The 22027-nt window shown below is 46.9% G+C and overlaps 1 protein-coding gene across 1 annotated transcript in view; it reads right to left on the bottom strand.

Annotated features, from left to right (window-relative positions):
- Window positions 1-21963, bottom strand: part of LOC738352 (eukaryotic translation initiation factor 3 subunit C) — a 33343-nt gene extending 11380 nt beyond the window's left edge. Inside the window, exons 1-16 of the mRNA XM_054669203.2 lie at window positions 21838-21963; window positions 21569-21699; window positions 19589-19654; window positions 19257-19446; window positions 18909-19034; window positions 18665-18719; window positions 18427-18536; window positions 17921-18048; window positions 10023-10182; window positions 9795-9898; window positions 8898-9039; window positions 8578-8703; window positions 8349-8442; window positions 6556-6746; window positions 6106-6330; window positions 1154-1517 (exon numbers count right to left, since the gene is read on the bottom strand). Of these exons, the coding sequence (XP_054525178.1) occupies window positions 1154-1517; window positions 6106-6330; window positions 6556-6746; window positions 8349-8442; window positions 8578-8703; window positions 8898-9039; window positions 9795-9898; window positions 10023-10182; window positions 17921-18048; window positions 18427-18536; window positions 18665-18719; window positions 18909-19034; window positions 19257-19446; window positions 19589-19654; window positions 21569-21669 (2182 nt within the window). The 5' untranslated portion in view covers window positions 21670-21699; window positions 21838-21963. The remainder of the gene's footprint in view (window positions 1-1153; window positions 1518-6105; window positions 6331-6555; window positions 6747-8348; window positions 8443-8577; window positions 8704-8897; window positions 9040-9794; window positions 9899-10022; window positions 10183-17920; window positions 18049-18426; window positions 18537-18664; window positions 18720-18908; window positions 19035-19256; window positions 19447-19588; window positions 19655-21568; window positions 21700-21837) is intronic.
- Window positions 21964-22027: the final 64 nt, after the last annotated feature.

Here is a 22027-nt window from a genome sequence, read left to right as displayed (position 1 = left end):
CCAGCACTTTGGGAAGCCGAGGTGGGCGGGCCACCTGAGGTCAGGAATTCGAGACCAGCCTGGCCAACATGAAGAAACCCCATCTCTACTAAAAATACAAAAAATTAGCTGGACATGGTGGCGGGGGCCTGTAGTCTCAGCTACTCGAGAGGCTGAGGCAGCAGAATCACTTGAACCCAGGAGGTGGAGGTTGCAGTGAGCTGAGACTGAGCCACTGCACTCCAGTCTGGGCAACAGTGAGGCTCCGTCTCAAAAAAAAAAAAAAAGAAAGAAAAAAGCAAGTTTACGGGCTCAAAGAATATTTCTCTATAGGCCGAACAACAGTGCAGGGCTGATGGAAACTGGCTTTTGGAACCACTGTAGGGAGAAATTGAGAGGCAGGGACTGTGGAGAAGCAGACAGCCCTTTCCCATCGCTGCTACTTCAGCTCCAGCCAAGGCTAGCTCTGCAGGAAGGCAGGGCCAGGAGCAACAGATTGCCAATATTCTAAGACATGAAAATTCCGATTTTCATGGGAAATTTCCCCGCAAAGTAAATCTCACTACATAAGCCAAACAAAATGTGCCTAAGGGAACTTGCCCTTTAGCCCAAACATATACATGACCAGGAGAGGACAAATCTGTAGGGGGATGTGGCTGTGGACACTGGGCTCAGCTCACTCGTCAAGCCCTCCTGTGGGCCAATGTCACAGGAAGGGCGCAGCTCAATTCCTTTCCAGTGAGTCACCACTCACTGCAACCCTGCAGGATCTGTCTTTCAAAAGGGGCCAAAGGAATCAACATTAGCCTCTTGAACGATAAGGCTCTATGATAGTTGGTTTGGCTGGAATATAATGTACATGAAGGGAAGAAAAGGGAAAGAAAGATCAGAGGTACACATGAGCTGCATTAAACTCGGGCAAGTCACTTAACTTCTCTGTGCCTCAGTTTCTCCACTGGGAAAAAGGGTATTACTAGTACCTACCGGCATAGGGTTATTACTAATGCAGATTAAATAATTATTTGTAAAACACTTAGCACAGTGCCAGGCAGAGGAGGTGTCATTAAATCAGATGGAGTCGAGTGGTGGGAGAGTTACTCCCTTCACTTCTCTTAATCCTTATGTGTAATCAGGGAGCGAGGCAGCCTGCTGAACCCTGGAGCTCCACACTCACCCAGCAGGGGCTGTCGCTCGCCCACGCGCAGCTGGTGGTGGAACTGCTTGCTGATCATGCGTCGGCGGGCATCGCTCTCATGGGCGGCCATGTAGGGGATCTCCAGGAGCATGGCAGACACCAGGTAGACACACTCCAGCAGCTCCAGGTTGATGTGCAGGTGGAAGGGGACCTGACGGCGCCGCTCCACCTTCTCCTGCTCCTGGTTGCGCTCCTGCAGGCTGCGCAGCAGCAGGCCCTGGCCCAGAAGCTCCTTGGCTCGGCCACTCGACTGGATGTCCAGCAGGGCGTTGTGTGCGTCCTTAGTCAGGCCTTGGCGGAAGGCACAGATGCCCAGCTGCACCATGGTGCGGTTGTAAAGGATCTGGGGGCAAAGGGTCATAATGCACTCAGAGATGACAGCTGCAAGACAAGTCTTCATTTATTCCATAACTAAGCCGGGTGCAGTGGCTCACACCTGTAATCCCAGCACTTTGGGAGGCTAAGGTGGGAGGATCACTTGAGCCCAGGGGTTCAAGATGGGCCTGAGCAACATGGAGATACCCCATCGCTAAAGATAAAAAACAAAAACAAAACTAAACAAATCTACTTCAAGTGCCTACTATGTGCTGAGCACTAGGCTGGGGAGGGAGAGCAAAATAGACAAGTCCCCAGTCTGCATGGAGCTTATGTCTAGGGGTGGGGTGTGGTGGGCAAGAGAGCTGCACTATGAGGATGGTGACTCATGCTGAGAAGAAAAATAAAGCAGAGGACGGAGCCAGGAAGGCAGTCTGTGCAGTGGTGGAGGCTCAAATGTTCATATAACTACAGAAGGCCTCATTGGGAAAGAATGTTTGAATAAAGACCTAAAGAGAGAGCAAGTCATGCAGGCATCTGGGGAAAGAATATCCTATAAAAAGGAAAAATAAACGCAGTGATCCTGTGGAAGAACCGGGCCAGGCATATTCAAGAAACAAGGGGCGTGACACAGCTAGGGCTGGGAAAAGATGCCACCACAAGCTGGGGGATGGGCGAGCACCAGCCATTTATGAGTTTTTTTTTTTTTTTTTTGGAGACGGAGTCTCACTCTGTCACCCAGGCTGGAGTGCAGCGGCGTGATCTTGGCTCATTGCAAGCTCCGCCTCCCGGGATCACGCCATTCTCCTGCCTCAGCCTCTCCGAGTAGCTGGGACTACAGGCGCCCGCCACCACGCCCGGCTAATTTTTTGTATTTTTAGTAGAGACAGGGTTTCACCGTGTTAGCCAGGATGGTCTCGATCTCTTGACCTCGTGATCCACCCGCCTCGGCCTCCCGAAGTGCTGGGATTACAAGTGTGAGCCACCGTGCCTGGCCTTGTTATGAGTTTTAAGACAAGAAACCATGGGAAGGTTTTGAGCAAACAGGTAATATGATCTGACATAACTGAACAGGGTTAATCTGTATTATGAACAGAACAAAGGGACTGAAGGGACACAAAGGCAGATGATGGTGGCTTAGAGCAGAGGGTACAAGCAGAAGTGACAGAAGTGTTCTCATAATGGACTGTGAACAGGAATGGCTGGGGAATCAGATACAGTATATGAGGGAAAAGTTCGAATCAAGAATGACTCCAAGGTTTCTGGTCTAAGCAACTGGGAAGAGGGACTTGGCACTAATTAAGACAGGGGAGACGGTAAGTGGTACAAATCTTGGGGGAAAAGGCTAAGTGTAGTCATAACAACAAAAATGTGGAGATCAATACCAGTCATAAGCTTACATGCAAAAAGCCTTAATAATGTTAGCGACAGAATCCAGCAATATATAATATAAAAGAGACAATATACATGACCAAACTGGATATATTTCAGGAATAAAAGGTTGGTATAAAAATGTAATGAACTCGGCTGGGCGTGGTGGCTCATGCCTGTAATCCCAGCACTTTGGGAGGCCGAGGTGGGTGGATCGTGGGGTCAGGAGTTCAAGAGCAGCCTGCCCAACATGGTGAAACCCCATCTCTACTAAGAATACAAAAGTTAGCCGGGTAGTGGTGATGTGCACCTGTAATCCCAGCTACTCGAGAGGCTGAGGCAGGAGAATTGCTTGAGCCTGGGAGGCAGAGATTGCAGTGAGCCGAGATCGCGCCACTGCACTCCAGCTTGGGTGACAGAGTGACACCCTTTTTCAAAAAACAAAAAACACACAATAATGAACTCATAGTTATTCATTATATGAATAGAATGAAGGAGAAGTAACTGGGTATTTCTTTTCTTTTTGAGACAGTCTTGCTCTGTTGCCCAGGCTAGAGTGCAGTGGCATGATCGTGGCTCCTGCAGCCTCGACCTCCTGAGCTCAAGCAATCCTCCTACCTCAGCCTCCTGAGTAGGTGGGACTACAGGCGTGCACCACTATGCCTGACTCGTTTCTGTATTTTTTGTAGAGACAGGGTTTTGCTATGTTGCACAGCAATGAAGATAGTATGGGACTTGCATAAGGACAGACAAAAAGGTAAATGAATGGGACAGAGGGAATGACCTGAAAAACACCTACTCTTATAGGTAATGTGGTTTTTCATATTGTTTTCCACAAAGACACCAAAGCAATACAATAGGGGAAAGGAAGTCTTTTCTACAAATGATGCTAGAACAACTAGGTATCCATATGGAGGAAAAAGAAACCCTGATCCCAACCTCACCAGATGCAAAAATCAAACCAAGACCAACTATAAGACTAAATGTAAAAGCTAACACCCATAGCAACTTACAAAAAAAAAAAAGAGAGAAATTTAAAAAGTCTTCATGAATTTCAGTTAGGCAAAGGTTTTTTAGACAGGATCCAGAAAATAATTACTATAAAAGAAAAAACTGGGCCGGGCGCAGTGGCTCATGCCTGTAATCCCTGCACTTTGGGAGGGTGAGGCGGGCGGATCATGAGGTCAAGAGATCGAGACCATCCTGGCCAACACGGATACTAAAAAATAAAAAAAATTAGCTGGGCATGGTGGTGGGCGCCTGTAGTCCCAGCTACTCGGGAGGCTGAGGCAGGAGAATTGCCTGAACCTGGGAAGCAGAGGTTGTAGTGAGTCGTCAAGATCGCGCCACTGCACTCCAGCCTGCCGACAGAGCGAGACTCCGTCTCCAAAAAAAAAAAAAAAAAAAAAATTCTGACACAGGACTAGCTATCCAGGATAGATAAGGCACTCCTACAACTCAATAAAGTGAACAATCCAATTGTTTTAAATGGGCAAGAACTGACTAGATATTTATTATTTCATGAAAGATAAATGGCCAATAAATATAAAAAAGTAAAAAAGTAGCCAATATCAATAGTCACCAGGGAAATGCAAACTAACACCACAATGAGATACCATTAGACAACCAACTAAAATTTAAAAGACCTTTGAGTGGCCGGTTGCGGTGGCTCACGCCTGTAATCCCAGCACTTTGGGAGGCTGAGGTGGGTGGGTCACCTGAGGTTCAAGACCAGCCTGGCCAACATAGTGAAATCTTGTCTCTATTAAATATACAAAAATTAGCCTGGTGTGGTGGCACGTGCCTATAATCCCAGCTACATGGGATGGTGAGGGAGGAGAATGGCTTGAACCTGGGAGATGGAGGTTGTAGTGAGCCAAGATTGCACCACTGCACTCCAGCCTGGGCAACAGAGTGAGACTCTGTCTCAAAACACACACACACACACACCCTAAAAGATACACACCCCCTAAAAGATACACACACACACAACCCTAAAAGATACACACACACCCCCTAAAAGAGACACACACACACACACACACACACACACACACACACACCCCTAAAAGATCTTTGAGACCAGCCTGGGCAACATAGTGAGACCCTGTCTCTACAAAAAATAAAAAACTAGCCAGGCATGGTGGCACATGCCTGTAGTCCCAGCTGTGGTGGCACATGCCTGTAGTCCCAGCTACTATGGAGGCTGAGGTGGGAGGATCACTCGAACCTGGGAATTTGAGGCTACTGCGGGCCATGATCATGCCACTACACTCAGTCTAGGTGACAGTGCAAGACCCTGCCTCAAAAAACAAAAACAAAAAAAAGTTTAAAAGACCAATACCACCGCCGGCATGATGGCTCACTCCTGTAATCTCAGCACTTTGGGAGGCTGAGGCAGGCAGATCACTTGAGGTCAGGAGTTTGAGACCAGCCTGGCCAACATGGTGAAACCCTATCTCTACTAAATTACAAAAATTAGTCAGAAGTGGTGGCGGGCACCTGTAATCCCAGCTACTCGGGAGGCTGAGGTAGAATCGCTTGATCCTGGGAGGTGGCAGTTGCAGTGAGCCAAGATTGCACCACTGCACTCCAGCCTTGGCGACAGAGCGAGACTCCCTCTCAAAAAAAGACCAACACCACCAAAAGTTGACAAGGAACTCCCAAACACTAGCAGGAGTGTAAAATGGTATAACCACTTTTGAGTTTCTTACAAGAATGTTCACAGCAGCTTCATACATTAGAGCCAAAAACTGGAAATAAACTGGGTGTCCGCCAAGAGGAAAACAGACACAGTGATATGTTCATACCATAGAATAAAAACACAAACAGGAGGGCTGTTTAAAAACCAGCATTACCCCCAGACAGGTTCACCAGGTGCTCTACACATAAACATTTCCTAGTTGCCTCAAATATACTTTTACGTGATCTACACTTCCAGACACAGCTTTTTTTTTTTTTGAACAGTCTTGCTCCATTACCCAGGCTGGAGTGCAGTGGCACAACCTCGGCTCACTGGAACCTCTGCCTCTTGGGCTCAAGCACTACCAAGCCTGGATAATTTTTTTTTTGACACGAAATTATGTGTTTACATGCAGGAGGACTGCAGGATGCTGGCAACTGGGAAAGACCAAGTGTCTACTTAAATTTGCACCGGCCAGACAGGTGGCTGTTCTGGTTAAGCCAGTTTGCCAAGAGGCCAGGGGCCTGGCAACTCCTTCACCTCCAAGGCCTCCCCATCCTACCTGCACTGGCGGGTCTGCATGCTGAATGTTGTCCTGCAAGTGGCTCATGAGCATGAGGTCGCGGGCCTGGTACCAGCGGGAGTGCAGAGCATGGTGGTAGATGTGGCAGAGGATGGCGCATGTGCGGATCCGGTCTGTGCGGTCCTTGGCGTAGATGTACTTGCACAGTCTCTCCATCAACACAGCCGAGTCCTCGCCCTCATTTTCTGCCTGGTCTTGCTCAGACTGGGGAGGAAGGGAGGTTATTTGCAAAGGAGATCCAGCTTTAAAAGGCACAGGCTCTAGCAACTAAAGATGAGACTCTATCCAGTCTCATTCTAATACCTCAGTTTCCCTCCCTGCTCCACCTGCGGAAGTCTAGAGAGTAACAGATTTGCTGTCAAGTCCTGACAGAAGTGGAGGACAGGTGGACACACCCATTCCCCTCTGCCATGACTGCCACGTGCTCACCTTTGAGGAGCCCTCAGGCGGGGTCAGCTGCCGCTGATGGGCCTTGTAATCAAACTTGTAGCAGGTGTGCAGGATGCGCAGCAGGTAGATGCGGCAGACCTCCTCGGTAGTGCCCTTCTCCTCCAGGTAGCGCTGCACACGCTCGATGATGGCACACACCTGGGCCTCATCCTTCAAGTGCTCCACGTACTCTGGCAGGGAGAGCACCCACCCTTGTCTCAGCTGGGCAGCCAGGCTTTCCCATCTGTCCCCACTCATTCCAATCAACCCGTCCCTCTTCTGCACCCGTCAGAAAAGTCTAGTCAGTGTGCCCCAGAAAGGCCATCTCCCACTCCCAGGACCCAGAACCTTCCAGTCCCACAGCTTAGGAAAAAAATCCCAACTGCCAACCTCTGCCAATAAGGGTCTGCCAGGCCTGGCCCTTGCCTGGTCTCCCACGATTCTCCCTCTGGCTTCCTGTGCTGGAGTCCCACTGGCCTTTTTACTCCTGGAACATCAAGCTCGCTCTCTGCTCCTCCTGTCAGGCGCTGTCTTCAGCTGATTCTTCCCCTAACTCCTCCTCATTGGATCTCACCTCAGGTGGTCCCTACTTAAGGGTGCTTTCTCCAGCTGTTAGCTACAGCAGCCACCCCTCCAGCCACTTCTTACCACAGGGCCCTAGTTTAACTCTGAACTTTATATCATCTAGGATTATTATTATTATTTTTTGAGATGGAGTTTCACTCGTTCGCCCAGGCTGGAGTGCAGTGGTGTGATCTCAGCTCATTGCAACCTCTGGCCCGCTGGGCTCAAGGGATTCTCCTGCCTCAGCCTCCCACATAGCTGGGATTTACAGGTACCTGCCACCATGCCTGGCTAATTTTTGTATTTGAGTAGAGCCAGGGTTTTGCCACGTTGGCCAGGCTGGTCTCAAACTCCTGACCTCACGTGATTCACCCACCTCGGCCTCCCAAAGTGCTAGGATTACAGGCGTGAGCCACTGCACCTGGCCCAGAATTATCTTAATATCATACTATTTTTTTTTTTTTCTTTTTGAGATGGAGTCTTGCTCTGTCACCCAGGCTCGAGTGCAGGGGTGTGATCTTGGCTCACTGCAAGTTCCGCCTCCTGGGTTCATGCCATTCTCCTGCCTCAGCCTCCCGAGTAGCTGGGACTATAGGTGCCCAGCACCACGCCTAATTTTGTGTGTGTGTGTGTGTGTGTATTTTTAGTAGAGATGGGGTTTCACCGTGTTAGCCAGGATGGTCTCGATCTCCTGACCTCGGGATCCGCCTGCTTCGGCCTCCCAAAGAGCTGGAATTACAGACGTGAGCCACCACGCCCGGCCATATCTTACTACTATTATATTTCAAACTGCCTTTCTCCATCCAGCACCAAAGGTAAGCTTTTGGCTGCCTTGTTAATCACTACACCCTTGACTTGATGGGCACATTCACACTTTTACTGAGTAAACTATGCTGCACTTTCACACCCCAATGCCTCTCATCCAAGCTAAACAAGAGAAGTGAATAGATGCCTTACCCCAAAGGTTCTCAAAGTATAGCCCTGAGACCAGCAACCTGGGAGCAGGCTAGAGGTGCAGGTTCTCAGGCCCCACTCAGACCTATGGAATCAGAAACGATGGGACTGGGAGCCAGCATCTCATCAGGCCCTTCCGTGTGAACGCTAGGTAGGTAAGTTGAAAGGCTGGCTTTTCAAGCACTCTGACTTAGTATAATCCTCACAAAGCTCTAAACCTAGTAATATTCCCCACAATTTTCCTCTCAGCAAAGCCCACGCTTGCTCAGGCTCACCTTGGGAGTGAGGGTCAGTATTTTGCATTATTTTGGTAAATTCTTCATCCATTCGTTCCACCAGAGTTAGGATGCAGCCACGGACACGCAGTGGCTGAAAAGGAAGGCGAAGGAGGAGTCAACAAATTAGCCCAGATCTCAGTCTCAAACCTCAACCCTCGGGTCCCACTGAGCCTTCCCAAAGCATAAAATACACACCTCCAGTTATCCTGCCAACTCCTCCCTTTACCTGGTCAGCGTTGTGCAGGTTCTCACTCTCTTCCAGAATATTCTCTCCAACAAAAATGTTGGGATTTGCAAACAGGATATCCATCAGCTCATTGATGCAGTCCAGGCACTTCCCCCACATCTCTGGCTGCCAAGATTTCAGGCCACATCAGAGTCAGAGGTGTGAAGGTAGAGTAAGCGGATGCCTCCCCCTTCAGCAGGAATCATGGGGCCTTCCACCACCAAGACTGCCTCCATAGCCCCTGAGTCTTAAGATGCTAGGTACCTTCTTCCCCCAACCCACCGGCGATGCCCTGAGATGAGCCTCTTCACTGCTCTCACCTTCATGTAGGTTGCCAGGTTGGGGTTGTAGTCATAGAGAGAGGCGATGATATTGAACTTGATCTTGACAATGACGCCCTCTCCCAGGTTGTTTTCCGCTGCAATCTGAACCAGCAGTTGCAGCAGCTCAATCTGGGCAGCATTAGAGGGCCAGAGAGCTGGGTGAGGCTTTGGAGACAAATCACAAAGTCTCTCCCAGCATGCCCTCTTCAGATAACACGCCCTCCTCATCACCCATATCCCTGCTTCTCCTTTATAAATTCCAAACAGAAGCAACAATAATCCCAACCATCCTGGAATGCTGTGAAATGCTTCACACCTACCACCATCCTCTGTTACCTAATAACTAAAGAAGGTAAACACTCTTACTTTTTTAATCTTAAAAAAAAAAAGCCACGTGTGGTAGCTCATGCCTGTAATCCCAGCACTTTGGGAGGCTGAGGCAGGCGGATCACTTGAAGTCAGGAGTTCGAGACATGGTGAAACCCCATCTCTACTAAAAGTACAAAATCAGCCAGGGATGGTGGCGGGTTCCTGTAATCCCAGCTACTCAGGAGGCTGAGGCAGGAGAATCGGTTGAACCCAGAAGGCAAAAAGGTTGCAGTGAGCCGAGATCGTGCCAGTGCACTCCAGCCTGGGCAACAACGAGACTCCATCTCAAACAAAAAAAAAAAAGAGGAGAACATTATCTCATTGTATAGATGGGAAAACAGACCCAAAACGTTAAGTGATTGGTTTTAAGTCACAAGAAGAGTAAACAGCAGATAATGGACGGGGATGCCCCAAGCATACAATTCCCTCTACTACAGCCACACACAGACCCTCCCAACAATCCCTTCCCCCAACCTCCACCCTCTGCCACCCTGCAATCCCACTGCCCAGGCCCACGAATCTTACCGATCAGTTCCCTTCTTGCCTCGTGCCTGTAGGATCTCATTCAGTTTCTTGATAACAACAGCATGGGTGATCTCAGTTCCCTTGGCAAACATTTTTGGCTTCTCCTGTATCAGTACATATCCTGTCATGTGCATGCCAGCGGGAAACTGTCCTTGCCTTTTCCCCACAAGGGGACCTTTATGTCCTCCCAAACTGTTCCCCAATTCATTTTACCTCTGAAACCCTCACCTTAACCAACGGCACTCCGCCCCGGACCCTTTCCCACTCCCCGCCTTCATTGTCCTCCTCCTCCTCATCCAGGCGCTTGGATTTCCTGTCGTGCTTCTTCTTAGCTTTGTCCTCCCGTTTCTTCTCGGCTGCCTTCTTGTCCTCATCTGTGGTGGGTGCCCTGCCGACAGACATGAGAGAAGATGACAGATCAGCCCCTCCCCACCTCTAAGGCTTCTTCCTCCCATCAACTTCCTCTTTTCCTCCAGCAGCTCCTGGGTCCAAGTTATGCTCTACAACAATGACCTAGAGGGCACAGTGAACCATAACCATAGCCATCTCTAATAAGACAGAGTACTAACCAGGCCACTGTAGACATATTAATAGAAACAACCTGTCAGCTAGGCGTGGTAGATCACTTGACGTCAGGAATCCAAGACCAGCCTGGGCCACATGGTGGAACCCCATCTCTACTAAAAGTACAAAAATTAGCCAGGCATGGTGGTGCACGCCTGTAGTCCCAGCTACTTAGGAGGCTGAGGCACGAGAATCACTTGAACTTGGGAGGCAGAGAAGGCTGCAGTGAGCCACAATCATGCCACTGCACTTAAGCCGGGGTGACAGAGCAAGACTCAGTCTCCAAAAAAGCAAAACAAAATAAAACAAAAGAAAAAAAAACCAACCTGTCATTTTGCTCCAAAGCTAACATCTACAGTTTTCCAAAGAATCCACAAACAACTTATTTTCTTTGATACCAGCTGCTTTCTCCAGACTGACCAACTAATCAATGAATCAGTTCCCCCAAATATATAAAAACATTTTTTTCTTTTTTACTATTCCTAAACTGTTTTATCCCTTTCTCTCCTCTCTTGACAACCGATTAATCTAAATTCTGAATTTTAAAAAAATGTTCATTACAAAAAAGGTCCCCACAAAACAGAAAAAGATCACCAGCTACCTTGAAATGGTCTTAGGCTACTGGATGTTGCCTGAAACCATCTCCAGACTTGAGTATGTATTTATGTAACAAAATACAAACCAAATGGCAAAGACAAATTACTTCAAACTTTGCACAGATACTGAAGAATAAATCTTTCCAGAAAGACTCAACATTTTTGAAAACTCATATGTAATGACCATAATCTACCATTTCAACATTTATAAATAAATTTCATTTTCACTGCTTAAAAGGTTTGAATATGTTTTTGGAATAGTCTATAAGTTTACCAGTTAAATTAAGTCTTCCCTTGCCAGAAGACCAATGCCATAACTCTCAACAGAAGTGTATGGACTGGCCAAGCACGGTGGCTCAAGCCTGTAATCCCAGCACTTTGGGAGGCCGAGGTGGGCGTATTGCTTGAGCCCAGGAGTTTGAGACCAGCCTGGGTGACAAGGTAAAAAGCCCGTCTCTATTAAAAACAACAACAACAACAACAACAACAACAAAAGCTTATGGATCTTTCCCCCGTACCACTGCAAGACTCTAATGATGACTCACTTTATAGGTAAAATCCTTTGCAAATATGCAAAGCATGTTCATTAAACTAAAACCTCTTGGTCCAAACCATCTGTATAGCTCTGAGATCAGAAGAACTAAAGCTATTTTTAAAAATGAATGCTTCAAAAGAACTTAAACTTCCTTGGCTAAAGTATTACTTCTAGCACTAAAGATAGTATGATACACACCTCAAAAGGGAAATGTACTATTGCATGAAATTCTAACGGAAAGACCTAAGACTTGGCTTGACCTCTCCTATGACAGATTATACTCTGGTATATTCATATCTTGTTAGAAATTATCAGATAACAAATGTTTATATCCTCAGCTATATAATCAACAGATAAAAGCAACATTTCTAAACGAGTATTACCTCTACTTAATACATAGTTAAGAGACTAAAAACTCATTATTGAGAGACACCAACGGAAGTCAGGCCTAACTACACTGCAGAGGACCACACCATTTTCCCGTGCCTTCCCAACCACAACTACTGATGGAAAGCCCTAGATGTATACCCTTGCTTAGGATCCCAACTCGGACATTCAGTCTCACTAGAGATCCTGGGGTTCACTTAAAAAACAAAAACAAAAACAAAAAAACGCCTCCAGAATCAGGTAACTCTTAGAAGTAGACAGCAGCTCTGTAAGAGTTCACAGGTCGCTGGGCGCAGTGGCTCACGCCTGTAATCCCAGCACTTTGGGAAGCCGAGGCAGGCAATCACGAGATAAGGAGATCGAGACCATCCTGGCTAACATGGCGAAACCCCGTCTCTACTAAAAATACAAAAAATTAGCCAGGCGTGGTGGCACGTACCTGTAATCCCAGCTACTTGGGAGGCTGAGGAGAACTGCTTGAACCAGGGAGGCGGAGGTTGCAGTGAGCTGAGATTGCACCACTGCACTCCAGCCTGGGCAACAGAGCAAGACTCCATCTAAAAAAAAAAAAAAAGAAAAAAAGAAAAAGAGTTCACAGGTCAATCATGACATCAGGTATAGATGAACTTCCCCCAATACCTTCAGATCACCATAAGACAACAGATGGCCTTATCCCACATCAAAGAGGCTGAAGCTCATGAGAATAAACCCACTCCTTTACAAGCTTGTTTTGACCAAAAGATGAAGGCTGAGAAATGCTGATGACGGAAAGGGTATATTTAGACTGGCTGAATCTGGAGTTGCTGAAAACCCTTACTGGCAGTGGGCCTATCGTGTTTTCTAGAGCATCCACCAACCCTGGGTGGCATACTCAAGGAGAGTTAGTATCAGAGTTTACACAGAAAAACGGGCAAACAGAATCCACTGTTCTGTGGTTTTGCCCTCTCTCCTTGTTCCTCTTTCTCCTATATAAATCCTGCTTTTGTTCGGTTGGAAATTAATCTGAAAATGTCTCCCTTGTTATACAAGTGAAATAGTGTCTGTGAATTATTCTTCTACACTACAAAGCCACAAACTCTCAATGTCAAAAAGATTCTGACACTTGAAATTCTAACTTTATTTTCTCAAGGGTTTTCCTCAGAACATTGATTCAACTAATTTTAGATTTTTCTGATTAGGTATACAAGTTAGTTTATAGGTTAACAAAAAAAATGTGGCTGGGTGCGGTGGTTCACGCCTGTAATTCCAGCACTTTGGGAGGCTGAGGTGGGCAGATCACGAGGTCAGGAGATCGAGACCATCCTGGCTAACACAGTGAAACCCCGTCTCTACTAAAAATACAAAAAAATTTAGCTGGGCATGGTGGCAGGTGCCTGTAGTCCCAGCTACTCAGGAGGCTGAGGCAGGAGAATGGCGTGAACCCGGGAGGCGGAGCTTGCAGTGAGCCGAGATCGCGCCACTGCACTCTAGCCTCGGCAACAGGCTAGTGTCTCAAAAAAAAAAAAAAAAAAAAAAAAAATTCAAGGATAACCTCTAAAAGCATAGCATGTCTAACTCCCAAACCAGCAGAGAAAAACAAAATGAATAATAAGAAAATATATATAACTAGAAACGGGGAAAAAAAAAAGAGGATGAGAAAATACATGTAGGCTAGGTGTGGGGGCTCGTGCCTGTAATCCCAGTACTCTGGGAGGCTGAGGCGAGCGAATCATCTAAGGTCAGGAGTTCAAGACCAGCCTGGCCAACATGCTGAAACCTCATCTCTACTAAAAATATAAAAATTAGCTGGGCGTGGTGGTGCTCACGTGTAGTCCCAGCTACCCAGGAGGATGAGGCCTGAGAATCACTTGAACCCAGGAGGCAGAGGTTGCAGTGGGCCAGGATTGCACCACTGCATTCCAGCCGGGGCAACACAGTGAGACTCCTTCTCAAAAACAAAAACAAAAAACACACAAATAAAAGAAAAATAAAATACAGGCTGAATATCCCTTATCTGAAATGCTTAGAACCAGAAGTGTTTCAAATTTCAAATAATTGCATATATATAATGAGGTATCTTGGGAAGGGCTCCAAGTCTAACTATGAAATTTGTGTGTTTCATCTACACCTTATACAAACAGCCTGATGGCAATTTTACATAGTATTTTAAATAACTTTGTGCATGAAACAAAGTTTTGACTGCAACCTGTCGCATGAGGTCAGATGTGGAATTGTCCACTTATGGTGCTCCAGAAGTTTCAGACTTTGGAATTAGAGATGCCCAATCTTTAGAAGACAGAATGAATTTCAAAATAATTATGATGAAAGAAACTACCCCCTCCAAATTATATACCGTTGATTCCATTTACATAAAATTCTAGAAAATGCTAACTTACCTAGTGACAGAAAGCAAATTAGTGGTTGCCCAGGGATAGGGTGAGGAAACTGAGGCAGGGAGAAGTATTACAAAGGGGAAGGTGGAAATGTTTAGGTGTGAAATTTTTAGGATATTATGTTTTGATTGTGGTGAGTTCTATGGGTGTAAACATATGTCACAACTTATTAAATGTAACTTTAAGGCCGGGTGCGGTGGCTCATGCCTGTAATCCCAGCACTTAGTGGAAGGCCAAGGCGGGTGGATCACGAGGTCAGGAGATCGAGACCATCCTGGCTAACATGGTGAAACCCTGTCTCTACTAAAAGTACAAAAAATTAGCCAGGCGTGGTGGCGGGTGGCTGTAGTCCCAGCTACTCAGGAGGCTGAGGCAGGAGAATGGTGTGAACCCGGGAGGTGGAGCTTGCAGTGAGCCAAGATTGCGCCACTGCACTCCAGCCTGGGCGACAGTGCAAGACTCTGTCTCAAAAAAAAAAAAAAAAAAAAAAAAAAACTTTAAACAAGAGCAGTTATTGTATGTCATTTACACCTCAATAAAGCTATTACAAAATTTAAAATAAAGAGGATAAACAGAAAGTATAAGATATCATAAAATGGTAAGAATAAATACATTGATAACCACAACAGGCTGGCCGCAGTGGCTCACGCCTGTAATCCCAGCACTTTAGGAGGCCCAGGCAGAAGGGTTACTCGAGCCCAGGAGTTCGAGACCATCCTGGGCAACAGGGCAAGACCCCATCTTGATAAAAACTAATTATGTAGACACATATATAAATAACCATCATATATATGTAAATAACTATAATAAACGTAAATGAACTAAATTGCCAGAGAAGCAGAGATCAAGTTCTGGCGGTCATTGCACAATGTGAACGTACTAAATGCCACTGATTTGTATACCTGAAAATGGTTAAAATGGGAAATGTTATGTATCACAATAAAAGAAAAAAAAAGCAGAGATTTTATGAGATTAAAAAAAAACAAACCAAAAACCTAGCTGTGCTTAAGAGACACTCTTTTTTTTTTTTTTTTTTTCCTGAGACGGAGTCTTGCTCTGTTGCCCAGAGCTGAAGTGCAATGGCGCGATCTCGGCACACTGCAACCTCCGCCTCTCGGGTTCAAGCAATTCTCCTGCCTTAGCCTCATGAGTAGCTGGGACTACAGGCGCAGGCCACCACACCGGGCTAATTTTTTTGTATTTTCAGTAGAGATGGGGTTTCACCATGTTGGCCAGGCTGGTCTCGAACTCCTGACCTTGTGATTTGCCTGCCTCCGCCTCCCAAAGTGCTGGGATTACAGGCGTGAGCCACCACGCCCAGCCAAAAAACACTCTTAATCATACAGCATGGCAGAGTTAAAAATAAAAGGACAGGAAACGTCCTTTTCATAAACATCCTTTATCAGGTAGAGGGAAGCTCCCTTCTATTCCTAGCTTCAGTCTTTTATCATGAAAGAATATTAGGATTTTTTTCAAATGCTTTTTTTTGCATCTGCTGAGATGACTCTACGGCTTTTGTCTGTTATTCTATTGATATAGTATATTAGTTGATTTTCATATTAAAACATCCTGCTATTATTGGGATAAATCCTACTTGGTTATTAAATTTTTTTTAAAAACTTTTTTGGGAGATGAGCCCACCCATCCTCCATCCCCCTACAGGCAAGGAGAGGGTGCTCCCATATAATCCTTATTGTATGTTGCTGTGTTTGGTTTTCTACTATGTTGTTAAGAACTTTTGAGTCTGTATTTATAAAAGTATAGCTTTATAGTCTTACAGTTTTTTTGGTTTTGTTTCGTTTTCTGAGACAGAGTCTTGCTCTGTCGCCCAGGCTGGAGTGCAGTGGCACGATCTCGGCTCACTGCAACCTCTGCCTCCCAGTTCAAGCGATTCTCCCGCCTCAGCTTTCCGAGTAGCTGGGACTACAGGCGCCGGCCACCATGTCTGGCTAATTTTTTGTATTTTTAGTAGAGACTGGGTTTCACTGTGTTAGCCAGGATGGTCTCGATCTCCTGACTTCGTGATCCGCCCGCCTCGGCCTCCCAAAGTGCTGGGATTACAGGCGTAAGCCACCGTGCCCAGCCTTGATGTCTTAAGTTTAATTTTAGGCCCCATTTGCTCCCTCAGACAGGAGCCTTTGTGTAACACACATGTGCAGTGCACATCACACACCAGAGTCCACACAATGGGAGACTTCAATACACAATTATTCAAAGACAAAAACACAAAGTACAGTAGATATAAAAGACCTGAACCAATAGTAACGCTGATAGTTCTGTAAGATGTCAACAGGTTAAAAAAACGAGTTTCATGATCAAGCAAGTTTTTGAGATGGTTAATAAAACAAAGTTAGGTATATTTATTCTCATGGAACTTTCCAGAGGTGGTTGTAAACCCTCCAAGAAGGGGTGTGATAGACAATGTGGCCCAGACCTTGACCAGTGTTCCCTGAAGCACTGGACAAAAAAGGCCTTCTCAACAAAATGCCCACCAAGTAAGTTGTTCAGCCTCTCTAGACCTCTAGAGGGCTGGAAACTCACTACCTCCCTAAAGCAGCACGACCACAACTTTTAAACACAGGAAAGCAACCTCGAGAGCAATAATCTTCCCATTAAAGGGGTACTATCTGTCTGGGTGCAGTGGCTCACGCCTATAACCCCAGCACTTTGGGAGGCTGAGGCGGGAGGATCGCTTAAGCCCAGGAGTTCAAGATCAGCATGGGTAACATGGTGAAATCTTGTCTGTATTAAAAACACAAGAATTAGCCGGATGTACTGGAGTGTACCTGTAGTCCCAGCTACCCAGGAGCCTGAGGTGGGAAGATCACCTGAGCCCAAGAGGTTGTGGTTACAGTGAGCCAAGATTGCATCACTACACTCCAGCCTGGGAAGAGCGAGACCCTGTCTCAAAAAAAGCACTTTTTATCTGTAGTTTGCGCAAACTGGCTAAGAAAAAATAAATAAAAGCGCTATTTTTAGTGAGCTTGAGATTTCACTCCCATGGGATACAAAAGAGCAGGTATCACTTTTATTTCAAAGGGAGAAACTAAGACTTAAGGTCAAGTAACTTATACAATGTCGTACAGCTCATAAAGGCTGGGAGACAGAATCCACACTGGGATCCTCCCCTATTCTGACTGTCCCAGTAAAGGTCATGAACAACACTTGCGGCAGTCTGTATGCTGTATGTGTACTAAGAAGTTATCGGGAAGGGTAACACAGTAGCAACGCACACTGAGGGCTCACCACACGTCAGTCCTAGATGAACTACTTTCTTACATCACACCTCCCTGTATTCCTGCAGCTATTCTGGAAGGGAGGTTCCCTGCCTTATTTTACAGATGAGAAAACTGAAGATTAGACAGGCTAAGTAGTTTGTCCAATGTCACACAGGTATCGGGTGCCAAAGTGAGATTTGCACCCAATCCACACGCAGTGAGTAAGGCTGTGGGTAAATATTTGGACTCTGGAGCCTTCAATTCTCATCTTTAGGACACATTAGCTTCGTGACTTTAGCCAACTAATGTACTTGACTCTCTGATCCTACTGTAAAATGCTAATAGTTGGCTGCTCCAACCTAAAAGGACTCCATGGAAGAATCAATAACCTTCCAGACAATTAGGAGCTTTCCACCAGTTCCAGTGTAACCCTAGGTCCCACTACTTTCCTTACTTTTTAAGAAATCTTGAGGCCAGCGCGGTTTGTTTCCCTTCTTCCTCCTCTGAGTCGGAATCGGAAGATGTGGAACCTGTTTCCCAGTCTTCATCATCTTCGGAATCTTCTGAGTCCTCATCTTCATCCTTAGAGGGAAGAAAAGAGGATCAGCAAGAAGATAGGGAGATCGACTGGTGTCTCCTCCTTACTAACGCATGTTCGAGATTTATTTTCATGAGTAGAACAAGAGCAGCTACTCATGGAATCAAGATACCAAGGGCTGGGACTCACCATCAAGTCCCAGAGTGATGCTGCAATTTGGCCGCAGGAACACACACAGCTTCCCCCGGCAGAGCTGGGCCCAGATCCCTGTTTGCCCACTGCTCTGATGTAAGAGGAAGCTTGTTCTCAACTCCACTAAATTCCACCCCTCCCAACCCTAGGGGTTTGAGTCTTGTCTTTCTCCCCCAGGGACTCAGGAACTACCTCTGGCAGGAAATCATCCATCTAACCCTGGCTCTTACATCCATCTTTTTGAGGAACTTGCGACTCTCCCCAGAAGGAGCTTCTGATTTCTTCTTCAAGAAAGTTGCAGCACTGACTCCGTCCTCATCCTCATCCTCATCTGAAGAGCCTAGTGGTAATGGAGGGAGAAAAAGATCCCGAATGTTGAAAAGCCAGACTGGAGGGCAGCCAAGAAACCAGGCCAAGGGCAGCACTAACTCTGGACTTCCTATTTGCAACAAAGGTTCTTTTGCTCACCTTCTGAATCCTCCTCATTTTTCTCAGCATCTTCATCCGCAGACTGCTCGGGGTTCTGGACAGAGAGGGATGTGAGAGAACAATCATGGATGCTCTCCAGCCATCAGCCCACCCCACCCCGCCACCCCAGACAGTTCTGTCATCTTCCTGCTCCAGTCACACCTCCCACTAGCAATTCCATCTTTGGGCCTCAGTCACGGGGTCACTGTTCCCAGTTCGGTAAGTGTGCCTCTAGCCTCCCCACCTGCTTGTAGCTTGGGATATGGGACTCGAAATCACGGTTGTATTTTCGGATCTTCTGACGCAAGGTGCTCAGAGCCTTGGCGTTGTTCTTGTTCATCTTCTTCTTCCCTTCCTTATCTTCCCAAAGCTAAAGGGAAGAAGAGGAAAGAAACAGAGAACAGTGATTTGAAACTAAGTAACATTTCCTAAACTCCAGGCTTCTTCTCCACTTTTGAGTCTTGCTATTGGAACACCGCTGGTACTACTTATTAACTACATCTGTTAGCTTATTTTTAAAAGATCCCATACATCCCACCACTAAAAGTACAAAACCATGAATAAGTGGTGGTAATAAATATAGGCATCACACCTCATTAAGATAGTCCTCTAGGTCAGCCAGGATGCGGATATAGAACCGGGGGACACCTTCTTTGTCCACAATGCTTTTGGCCTTCCCATATGCTTTTCCCAGGAGCTCAAACTCTTCCAGGCACTTGGTGACATCACGAATCTTCATGGCATTACGGATGGTCCGGATAAGGTTGGTCAGCTCCTCAAACCTGGATTGGGAGCCCGATACCACATTGAACGTGCCCACCGAGGGAAAACTCACCACTGCTCCCAGAGACTCCTATCACCCAGCCTCCCCACAGCTTCATTGCTCCCAGAGACTCCCATCACCCAGCCTCGCCATGGCTTTACCTCTTGTCCTTGGCACTGCGGACAACTCTCTTGGTATCTTCTTCATCCTCGCTCAGCAACAATGGCCTGTTTGGAAGGAACAGAGGCCATTAACCTCCTTTCCCAGTCTTTCCAAGAGATCCGTATTTCCCTACTCAGGACAGGTAGAACTAAGTAATCCAGGCCATCCACACCACACCCATCCTCTTTTTGACTCCTCCTCAGGGCCACTTCATATACAACTCAATCTTTTAAGTGTACACTAAGTAAGGCCTTTTGCTCAGTGTTGTAGCAACACAAAGATGACATTCACTATCCTCTCAAAAACAAATGAAAGTGCTAATTTACTGTGTAACTAATGACATAGAGACGCAAGTCACCACAGAAGTAATGAATAAAAAAAGAGGTAGAGAAAAATGATACTTGAGCTATAATGAGCAGAAAAGGCTTTAGGGAGGTGGTACCTAAACTAGATCTTAGCAACATTTCCCAAAGTATGAGAGGCCAACAGCAAGGAGAAAGTCTCAATGGTATTAACACCTCCACTGCTAGTATTTTTCTATGATAATAAGACCAGACCACAGGCTCACAGTCAGCAACAGTATCTCTACTCTTTTGGTTTGTTAAGAGATAAGGTCTCACTATGTTGCCCAGGCAGCCTCCAACTCCTGAGTTTCAAGGGATCCTCCCACCTCAGCCTCCAGAGTAGTTGGGACTACAGGCATGCACCATCTTGCCTGCCTCTTTTCCCTTTTTATTATTTTTTGGATTATTTTAGCGGTGTTTTTTGAGGTGGAGTTTTGCTTTTATCGCCCAGGCTGGAGTGCAATGGCGCAATCTCGGCTCACTGCAACCTCCGCCTCCAAGGTTCAAGAGATTCTCCTGCCTCAGCCTCCTAAGTTGCTGGGGTTACAGGCATGTGCCACCACAACCGGCTAATTTTTGTATTTTTAGTAGAGACGGGGTTTCACCTTATTGGCCATGCTGGTCTCAAACCCTTGACCTCAAGTAATCAGCCTCCCAAAGTGCTGGGATTACAGGCTTGAGCCACCTGCCCAGCCTGGATTATTTGGTATTTTATGGCAAATGACACTGGTTTCCACCTGGGGAAGTGATACGAAACCATATGCATATTGGCATATACATGTGCAATACATACTTTTAAAACAGTAGCACAAACGTGGCAGATGTTTAAGAAACACCATTCCAGTGGGGCACAGTGGCTCATTCCTGTAACCCCAACACTTTAGAATGCTGGGCGGGAGGTTCACTTGAGCCCAGGAGTTCAGAACCAGTCTAAGCAACACAGTGAGACACCTTCTCTACAAAAAATTAAAAACAATTAGCCTGCTGCGATGGCGTGCACCTGTAGTCCCATCTACTTGAGAGGCTGAGGTGGGAGGATCGCTTGAGATCTGAAGGTCGAGACAGCAGTGAGCTATGACCCCTCAAAAAAAGAAAAAAAAAAAGGAAAAAGAAAAACCATTCTATTGTTCCAAAGGGTAAAAAAAAAAAAAATTAATGTACAGAAATGGCAGACGGGTATTTACGTAGAGGTGAACAGGCATATAAAATGTTTAAGCACCTGCGTACACAGCAGGTGACCAGACTTCAGAGTCGCATCAGGGGGCTCCCAGATACCAATCAAGCATTTTGCATTTCCTTCTGTGAGCAGTGAGAAGCCACTAAGGACTTCTCGGCGGTAAAATGAGAGGAGACAGGTAGAGGCTGTAGACTTAAGGCCAGTTAAGAAGCTGATGCAACAGATCTGGCTTGGGAAACCTCTGTGATTCTATCCCTTGTGCCTGGTGGGTGGCTACCGGCTATCACAGCCCTCTAAGGCTGTCTCTCTCCAACACCGCTCCGATCCTGCAAACTCCGGTCATTGTCCAAACCCACTCTCCCCGCCCTCACCTCCATCCCTCCCATGTGCACTGCGTTCCACAGCCTGCCTAACCCCGCACTCCCAGAATGGTCACAGCCACAGCCCCCGCAACTCACTGTTTGCCATAGTTGCCTCCGACAGGTTTGGTGACGAGCTCCTCCCCGGACAGGGACGACTCGGACTCGCTGTCCGAACCGGTGGTGAAAAACCGCGACATGGCGACGGCGCGGAGGTGCTACGGCCGGACCTGCGGGGGAGCCAAGGCGTCACCGGCCACGCGAAGAGGCCCGAGCCAACACCTCCCGACGCCCAACCCCTCACCGGCCCCACCCGGACCTCGACCTGGGTCTCCCACCACGCAGCACGGGGCCCAAAAAATACCAACCAGCTGAGCCCGCACCGCAGGGCCCTGACAGCGGAAACGCCGAGGGAGAAGGCGGGTCCTCGCGTCACTTCCGGGAAGCGCCGACTAACTACACTGGGAGACTACAAGTCCCAGTGGCCTTCGCGCCATAAGGGGGCGGGGACAAGCCTGAGGGAACCGGGCGCTGAGACCTTGGCTGCAGGCGTCGCGA

This window comes from Pan troglodytes, chromosome 18, assembly GCF_028858775.2.
Source record: "Pan troglodytes isolate AG18354 chromosome 18, NHGRI_mPanTro3-v2.0_pri, whole genome shotgun sequence".
Taxonomy (NCBI): domain Eukaryota; kingdom Metazoa; phylum Chordata; class Mammalia; order Primates; family Hominidae; genus Pan; species Pan troglodytes.
This window is presented reverse-complemented; position numbering and strand designations above follow the sequence as displayed.